The 9,698-nt window shown below is 41.9% G+C and overlaps 1 protein-coding gene and 1 pseudogene across 1 annotated transcript in view; one reads left to right on the top strand and one right to left on the bottom strand.

The window, feature by feature from the left end:
* Positions 1-1,766: 1,766 nt before the first annotated feature.
* LOC143724320 (uncharacterized) lies at positions 1,767-4,797 on the bottom strand (annotated as a pseudogene).
* A 3,897-nt stretch (positions 4,798-8,694) lies between these two features.
* LOC143724329 (rano class II histocompatibility antigen, A beta chain-like) overlaps positions 8,695-9,698 on the top strand; it is a 12,221-nt gene continuing 11,217 nt past the window's right edge. The window contains exons 1-2 of the mRNA XM_077217330.1: positions 8,695-8,802; positions 9,575-9,698. The exon at positions 9,575-9,698 is cut by the window's right edge and continues 152 nt beyond it. Of these exons, the coding sequence (XP_077073445.1) occupies positions 8,739-8,802; positions 9,575-9,698 (188 nt within the window). The 5' untranslated portion in view covers positions 8,695-8,738. The remainder of the gene's footprint in view (positions 8,803-9,574) is intronic.

Genomic DNA, 9,698 nt, shown 5'->3' with positions numbered 1-9,698 from the left:
GACCACTGGCTCGTGGTCTCTAACCTGCCTCGGGTTGAAGATCATCTCCTTTGTTTTTTGGATGTTTAAAATTAAATCATAGCTGATTTCTTCCACAGAGCTGGGACAGTGTTACTATTCAACGACTGTTGGAAAATAGGGTACCATGCCATTGTTGGTTCTTCTGCACAGCTTTTAAGCAGAAAGGCTGGGAGGCCATCGGGGCCTGTGGCCTTGCCCGTGTGTACTTTGCTGAAATGTCGTTGGATGCTAAATGGGTCCACTTAACAGGTAACAGGTAGTGTCAGTAGCTGGCAGGGATTGCAGAACACTGCCACATTCCTGAGATAAATGTTGGGAATCGAATCGCAGAAAAAAGTCATTCAGCTCATTTGATTTTTGTTGGTCGTCTAATGTGATGATTTGTTGTTTTGCAGGGTTCATATTAGTCACTGATTTCATTGTGTCCCAAAGTTTTTTGGTATTTAATGTTTGGAAGTTTTATTCCCTCGTTTGCCTGTGTTTTTCCCTCGCATTAGTGAGGAGTTGTTTAAGTTATTTTTGGAACTCTGACAATCCCGCTCTGTCTTTGCTTCTAAAGGCTTGCTTTTTCCTATTTATACAGTCTTTAATTTCTTTTGTAATATAAGATTTGTTGTTGGGGTACACTACTATGTCCTTCTTGGCCACCACATTGTCAACACAAAATCCTATGTAGTCTGTTATAGTACTAGTAGCCTCATCAAGCTCTAATGAATGGAAAATCGACCAATCTGTACACATGAAGCACGCGTTTAGTGTTTCAATTGCATCATCTGACCACACATAAACAGTTTTATGTTCAGGTTTACTTGACTTGAATACAGTTTTGTAAGACGGTATTAAATGTAATGTATTATGGTCTGAGTTGGAGAGGTTGGGGTTGGCTTGACTGAATATGCCCCCTTTATATTTCCATAACATGTATCTAAGATCCTGTTATTTCTCGTGTCACATTTTACATATTGTTGAAAACCTGGCAGCGCATTCTCCAGTTTGCAGTGATTATAGTCACCCAGAAAGAAAATGGGCGCCCCAGGTGAGCGCTGCAACTGTTCATGTGTGCACAGTGCTATGCGCACGGCGGCTCTGCCTGCGTTGGCGCTGGGTGGAACATAAACAGCGGCTATAATAATATTGCCAAACTCCCTTGGCAAGTAGTGAGGTCTCATAGATTCGCAAAGAAGTTCGACATCAGGGCTGCATATAGTCTCTCTCACTGTGTATTGTTTGCACCATTTGTCTCGGTGAACACCATAAGGTTAGATTCCCGGTACTCGAAACAGCTCCTTTGGTTGATACGAAGCTCATCCATCTTGGGTGTCAGCGATCGCACATTGCTGAGGATTATTGACGGCAGCGGTGGTTTGTTGGTTCGCCGGCAGAGACGTCTTCCTCGCTTGCATTTAGGCCGTGTACCGGTATGTGTTGATCGGATGGTGGCTGGTAGGTTATCCGGTGGTGTTGATTGAAGTGGTTGGAGGGACTGCAAAGTTTCTCTGGAGTAAACACTACTTAGTTCATGTTCCCACAGCACGGTTATCGCAGGACAGGAAATTAAGTGTTCGCTGATAAAAATCAGGACTAGAAGTATAAGGCCCGGTGCCATTTTTTGAGCAAGATACTGAACCCCTAGTTGCTCCAGAGGTGTACATTTACATTTAGTCATTTAGCAGACGCTTTTATCCAAAGCGACTTACATCTGAGGACTAAAGCAAGCGAGTCATCGTGAAGAGGGAAGAACGACGCAAGAAGCGCTCAAAATACAAAGTTCAGGCATTGCTCAGAATAGCAAAAGCCAGACAAGGGAAGATTTAAAAGGGAAGGAAAGATTTAAAAGAGAAGAAGATTTTTTTTTTCATTTTTTTTTTTTTATGTTAAGTACTCACGGAAGAGATGAGTTTTCAGTTGTTTTTTGAATGCTGTCAGGGATTCTGCATTACGGACGAGGGTGGGGAGATCATTCCACCAGCATGGAACCGTGAATGAGAATGTTCTGGAGAGTGATTTAGTGCCTCGCTGTGATGGTACCACGAGCCGTCGCTCCTTGGTCGATCGTAGGCTTCTGGTAGGGACGTAGACTTGTAGTAGGGAGTGAAAGTAGGACGGAGCTGAGTCGGTGGTAGATCTGTAAGCAAGCGTCAAAGCTTTGAATTTGATGCGAGCAGCGAGTGGTAGCCAATGCAGTGAGATGAACAGAGGAGTGACGTGTGCCCTTTTGGGCTCGTTGAAGACAAGGCGGGCTGCAGCATTCTGGATCATTTGTAGAGGTTTAGTAACACATGACGGAAGTCCAGCTAGAAGAGCATTGCAGTAATCAAGCCTTAGAAATAACCAGGGCCTGGACGAGAAGTTGTGTTGCATGCTCAGTTAGGAAAGGCCTGATCTTCCTGATGTTATACATTGCAAACCTGCATGATCGAGCTGTCTTTGTAATGTGGTCTGTGAAGGACAGCTGGTCATCAAATATTACTCCAAGATTTCTGACCGACCTTGATGGGGTGATTGAGGATGACTCTAGCTGGATAGTGAGGTCGTGCTGCAGAGACGGATTGGCAGGGAGAACGAGAAGCTCAGTCTTTGCCAGGTTGAGCTGCAGGTGATGTTCCTTCATCCATGCCGAGATGTCCGCCATACAGCTTGAGATACGTGCAGCTACTGTGGGATCATCTGGTTGAAATGAGAGGTAGAGCTGGGTGTCATCAGCATAGCAATGGTAAGAGAAACCATGTGTCTGTATGATGGGTCCCAATGATGTGGTGTAGATGGAGAAGAGGAGCGGTCCAAGAACTGATCCCTGAGGAACCCCTGTGATCAATTTATGTGCTTTGGATACCTCGCCTCTCCATGCGATCCTGAAGGACCTACCTGTGAGATAGGACTCAAACCAGTGGAGGGAAGTTCCTTTGATGCCCAGTGATGAGAGGGTGGATAGAAGGATCTGATGATTCACAGTGTCGAAGGCAGCAGAAAGATCCAGCAGGATGAGAACTGAAGATTTGGAAGCAGCTTTTGCGATCCGCAGGGCTTCTGTGACCGACAGTAGTGCAGTAGTCTCGGTAGAATGGCCTATCTTGAAGCCAGATTGGTTGACATCTAGTTGGTTGGTCAGAGACAGGAAAGATGACACTTGGTTGAAAGCAACTCGTTCAAGTGTTTTCGCAATGAATGGTAGGAGAGAGACAGGTCTGTAATTCTCTAAAAGTGATGTGTCTAATGTTGTTTTTTTAAGCAGTGGAGTTACCCGAGCCTGCTTCAATGCTGTAGGGAAAATGCCAGTATGGAGGGATGAGTTGATGATGTGTGTGAGTGCTGGTAGAAGTGTGGGAGAGATGGCTTGAAGAAGGTGTGAGGGGATGGGGTCTAGAGGGCAGGTGGTAGGATGACTGGAGAGGAGAAGTTTAGATACTTCTTCCTCGGTTAGCGGAGAAGGTAAAGAGAAGGTTTCTGGTAGTGGGAGAGGATGGTTTGGGTTCCTGTGTGTGTGGAGTTGAGAACTGACTGCTGATAGAGGTTGTTTTTTTGGTGAAAAAGTTGGCAAAGTCATCAGCAGTTAAAGAGGAAGTGGGTGATGGTGGAGGTGGACAGAGGAGAGAGTTAAATGTCTTGAAAAGTGTTCGTGTGTTAGAGGCGCTGTTGATCTTGCTGTGGAAATATGAAGATTTTGCAGCGTGAACATCAGCAGAAAAGGAAGAGAGCAGAGATTGGTACATACTCAGGTCAGACGTGTCTTTTGATTTGCGCCATTTCCTCTCCATTGCCCTGAGTTTGGTCCGGTGTTCCCGAAGAACCTCAGATAACCAGGGGTTAGAGGGAGTAGCGCGTGCTGGCCTGGAGGAGAGAGGGCAGATATTGTCTAAAGAAGAAGTTAAAGTGTAGCATAAAGTATCTGTTGCGGTATTCACATCTAGAGATGAGAATTGTGAGGGTGAGGGAAGAGAAGATGACACAGCAGAGGAAAGATGGGAAGGAGAAAGTGAGCGCAGGTTACGTCTGAAAGTAGGTGGTATGGGAGTTGGTGGAGCATGGGTAGTGAGTTGTATATTGAAAGTAATGAGGAAATGATCTGTAACATGGAGAGGTTTCACCAAAATGTTGTCTGGGATGCAGTTGCGTGTGTAAACCAGGTCCAGTTGGTTGCCTGATTTGTGAGTACCTGTGGTGATAAGCCGTTTGAGATCGAATGAGGCTAGAAGAGAAATGAAGTCTGTTGCATACGCCTTTTCTAGATGAATGTTGAAATCACCAAAGACTACGAGTGGGGTGCCATCCTCAGGGAAAGAGGACAGCAGCACATCCAGCTCCTCAACAAAGCTTCCCAGTTGACCTGGGGGGCGATAAATAACTACAATATGGATCCTAATGGGAGTTGTAAGTGTAATTGCATGATATTCAAACGAGTTGTTATTGCATAGAGAAGAGAGAGTTGAGTATTTCCAGTTGTTAGAAATGAGAAGACCAGTCCCCCCACCCCTACCAGACTGGCGAGGGGTGTGGGAGAAAGAGAAGTTGTTAGAGAGAGCAGCAGGGGTGGCTGAGTCTTCTGGACGGATCCAGGTCTCAGTCAAGCCCAATATATTAAGGGGTAGAATGAAAGGCAAAGGCTGGAATGAAGTCAGCCTTATTGACTGCTGACTGACAATTCCATAGACCCATAGAAAGAGAGAGAGGTGTGTGTGTGGATAAGAGAATGGGACGCAGATTAGCAGTATTGCGCTGCCTACTGTGCGTGATGAGTGCACGTTGTCGAGAGACAACAGCAATGTATTGAAAGCACATGTTGTGAAAGGGAAATACGATAGAAGTGGGAAAGGAAAAGGAGAGAAGACGATACTTAAGTGCCTTGCCGGAGTCCTTGCTCGGTGGAGTCGCACAGGTAGAGTCGATGGTCTTTATCCGAGTCGGTCTTCACACAGGGAGGCTGAACGCTTCCGCGACAGCGCGCACACTACATAGATATAAAGTGTACTAACGCCTGAGTGAGGACAGCTGTTTCTGCCCAGCAATTAACACAGCAAACGCAATTTACCCGAAACTAGCTGTTGGACAGCGCTCACTTAAGTGCTATAAAATTTAAACTGCAATACTATTCAGAGCGGCTGTTATATAAAGTGGGAACGCGTCTAATTTAAATACAAATTTGTGAGAAGGCAAAAAAAAGAAAATAACCAGAGAATCGAAAACAACCTTACCTTGTGGTAGATACTACACTTAAACAACAGGAGAACTGGATATTCAGAAAAACGACTTGCGTGCTCTACGACCTCTGAAATATAGCAATTGTAAGTCGCTTTGGATAAAAGCGTCAGCTAAATGAATAAATGTAAATGTAAATAAAGTAATCTTTAGTGGCAGTAGTGATAGGTATAACATAATTGTAACACAGAGTTGGCTTTGCAGCCTTTAAATTAAGTTTACACGAGACTAGATAATGATCTGAGATGTCATCGCTCTGCTGCAGAATTTCAACGGCATCAACATTGATTCCATGTGATAATATTAGATCTAGAGTATGATTACGACAATGAGTAGGTCCTGACACGTGTTGTTTAACTCCAATAGAGTTAAGAATGTCTTTAAATGACAATCCCAATGCATCTTTTTCGTTATCTACATGTATATTAAAATCACCAACAATTAGGACTTTATCTGCAGCCAATACTAATTCTGATAGAAAGTCAGCAAATTCTTTGATAAAATCGTTATGGTGCCCTGGTGGCCTGTATACATTAGCAAGCAGAATTCTCAAACGTGATTTATCGTTTACACTATATATTTTTGCATTAAGCACTAACACTTCAAAAGAAGTATATTTAAAACTAGATTTCTTAGTAATTTTGAAAATATTACTCTAAATTACAGCAACACCTCCCCCTTTGCCTTTCAGGCGAGGTTCATGTTTATAACAGTAATCATGAGGGGTGGACTCATTTAAAGTCATGTAATCGTCTGGTTTTAGCCAGGTTTCTGTCATACACAGCACATCTAGGTTATAATCTGAAATCATATCATTAACTATGAGCGCTTTTGAAGTAAGGGATTGAATATTCAGCAACCCAAGCTTTATCATTTGTTCATTTGTATTATTTCTGTGTTTTATTTGATGAACATCAATTAAATTTTTACTCTTAGATCGGTTTGGATGTTTTTTGGATTTCCAAATTCGGGGAACAGACACAGTCTCTATATGACGATATCTAGGTGAAAGAGCCTCTATGTGATGGGATTTATCTGACCTTGGTGACGCGAGGCCGCTAGCAGACGGTCGGTTTAGCCAGTTTGTCTGCTTCCTGACCTGAGCCCCAAATTGTCATGTTTTATCTCTAAGACTATGAGCCAAATTACTAGAGAGAAGAGCAGCACCATCCCAGGAGGGATGAATACCATCTCTTTTCAACAGGTCAGGTTTGCCCCAAAAACTTTTCCAATTGTCTATGAATTCTATATTATTTTGCGGACAACACTTAGACAGCCAGCCATTGAGTGAGGACAGTCTGCTAACTATCTCATCACTCCTTCGAACAGGAAGGGGGCCAGAGAAAATTACAGTTTTCACAATCAAATACAAATTTAACAATAAAGCAAGAAAATATATTCTAGTACACCCCAAAAACAAAATCAAGACATCATAAAAGGGCATAATAGGAACCCTTTAAGTCTTTATTAAAGGCAAAATGTTCGTTTCTGTCATGATCATTTAGCGATCTAGCTAGTTTACAGTCAGCTAGTGAAACGGTGGGGTTGTGTGATGTTGTTCTATGGAGGCGTGCTTAGGGTGGGTTTAGGGCAGCGCTGTGGGGCTACTGGCCCGACACTGGGAACACAGCTTGTGCTTGAGCTCCAAGGCTATTGGCCTCGCCCGGCACACGCTAGCCCTGGCTCGCACCGGCCCGACAGTGGAAAAGAGGCTAATCAGTGCCAGGTATGGGGTTTATGGGAAATAAAGTCCGGGGAGAAGATTCAATATTCAAGGGATAGGGCCTTCTGGTGGCAAGCAGGAGGAACCACAGAGGCTGGATTCATGACAGCCATCAAACTGTGTTTTAATTTCTTCGTGCTGTCCTTGGCCTTTATTATTTGAGACGGCAGGTGAGAAATCCTCACTTTCGCTTTGTTTTACACAAACCACTGACATAACCTGCATGACATCAGTATCCTCACGTAGATAATGCATTACAATGTACATTAAATTAGGGATAGTTCCATTACATAATTATAATTTATTCTTTGAGAGATCTTGTAATTTTTGTAACATTTTGCTGTGAAATGGGGAATTATGCAGCATCGCAAACAAAATGCAATATTTTGTTGATTTTTAACTTTATTCAGATTGCAAAAAACTTGAGGGACTGTTTTTACATTCCCTCACATAGAAGATACACAGATACAATACACGTAGAAGAAACGAAACTGAGCAAAGAACTGAGAGGAGCTAAAGGCTTAAAAACACAGAGTGTGGTCAATAACTGGAACAGAAACTGGTGCGTGATGAATCAGAAACAATAGAAGCTACTGAACTGGAACACAGGCAAATCGGGAACCGGGAAACGAATGCACAATGAAACTACTCAGACTAAAGCAGAATCCCGACAGCCATAAAGGAGGGGGCACTAACTACACTTCAGGATACTTTCAAATAAATATAAGGGTTTGTTTTTCATAAAATTGTACTTGTTGTTTGATGTTTGGTGCGCAGCATCTGACACTTAATAAATCTGGTCTAAATTTGCACACTTGTACATACAGTTTGTCTATTTTGTTATTTATATACATACATACGCGTATCTTATTCACATATCTTTATTGTTTATGTTGTATTTTACTGTCTGTGTACTGTTGTTGTCTGTCTACTGGAAGCGTCTTCGGTCAACAAAACAAATTCCTCGTGTGGAAACATATTTGGCAGTAAAGCTCTTTCTGATTGTGAATTCGGTAGGTTTGTCACATTTATTAGTTATACATAATCCTGATTTGGTCTGGTATACAGCAGCGAAACATTACAGTAGATCAGTTAGTAGAAGCTTGTCCCCGCTTTATTCACAGTTTCAGCAGTGGCGTCAGTCACAGGCGTCTGAACCATCGTATCTGTGTGTGGGACAAGACTCACACACTCTTTAAGACCAGTGATATTAGACACACTCACTTTCACCGTCTCTAATTCACCAGTTACATCACTTGCCCATCGTTCCCCGCCATCGTTTACATTTTTTATAGTAATAAAAATCATTTAGTTCACTAGACACTACAATAAAAACTGAACATGTCTGCTCAATGATGCAGCGTGAGCCGAAGAGCTAATGTGTGTGTGTGTGTGTGCGTGCGTGCGTGCGCGTGTGTGTGTGCGTGTGTGATGCAGGTTCATCTCATTTCCCATGGATTGTGATGACTCTTTTACACACAGCTCACTCTCTGCCAACTGTAGAAATGGCCCTGAATATTAGACGTGTCACGTTTGAATATAAATACCCGAGAAAGCTGTTAATATTTTGTGTTTTGTAAGACTTTAGAGATTGTTTTTCTTCTTCAGGAATGTCATTGTGTTTAATCTATTACTGATTTAGAAATTAAAGCATGATATTGCTCAGCAACACTTGACACATGTACGAAGACTGTCTCTGATTGGTCAGTGGTTTTAGACATTGATCACATTAACATGAGCAGTGTATTAGCTATCTCAGTTGTGATCGAGTGTGTGTGTGTGTGTGTGTGTGTGTGTGAAGATGTCACCGCCAGAGCTCTTGAGTGTTCATCACATGCTGATGCTGTCTGTACTCACTGGAGCAGGTCAGATTAATCCGCTTTACTAAAGACACTGAAGACACTATAAGTCATTGTTCACTTCTGTAATTGAATCTTTGATGAACTGAATTGAATGTAATGATTCGGTTAGTTGAAGTTCAGCCTGTTTCCTAAACAAAGCTATTATATTCTTTTGAAGACTTCAAATAGTCATATGGACCATGCACTTTTATTATATGTTATGATGCATTGGTGTCCTTTTTGAAGTTTCAGAGCTTTAGTCATGTATATTGTAGTTATTATATTTGAACTTGGAATATAGCACTCGAGTCATATCTACTTTCTGATACTATTATTGTGTTTTTCCATACTTTTAGCAAAAAAAAAGTTTGAACTTTATTAGTTAGGCTAGTAGTTTTTGTTGCGGTATCGATGTACTTTAAGTGAGCTTTAAATAATAAGGAAAAGGAAAGTTACATTTACATAACTAAATAAATAACTTTTTTACAACAGAAATGAACCATCACTAAACTTACTTAAGCTGGACTGTGACGCTATTTTCTTCTAGAAACAAACTTTGTTGCATTAGTTTCCTGTAATCTCTGTAAAGCTGCTTTGAAACACTATATTGTAAAAAGTGCTAAAAGTATAAATAAAGGTGATGTGACTTCTTAAACTGTTAGTTATGATGTGAAAGTAGGTATGGATGTTTTAATGATATGGATAGGACATGATGTTTTAGAAAAGACATTCCAGTAATAATGTTCAAGTGCTTATGTTTTTGTTGAAATAATCCCATGAAGACATTATTTTTCAGCGGATGGCTATTATTATTACCGGTGGACACAATGCATCTACAGCTCCCCTGATCTCAGTGACATGGTGTTCATTGAAGGCCTTTACTTCAATAGATATCCATTCGTGAAGTTCAACAGCACCGT

Source organism: Siphateles boraxobius, unplaced genomic scaffold (assembly GCF_051911475.1).
Source record: "Siphateles boraxobius isolate OS27281-9 unplaced genomic scaffold, OSU_SipBor_1 72, whole genome shotgun sequence".
Lineage (NCBI taxonomy): Eukaryota > Metazoa > Chordata > Actinopteri > Cypriniformes > Leuciscidae > Siphateles > Siphateles boraxobius.
The sequence above is the reverse complement of the archived record's forward strand: the minus strand, read 5'-3'. Positions and strand labels throughout refer to the sequence as shown.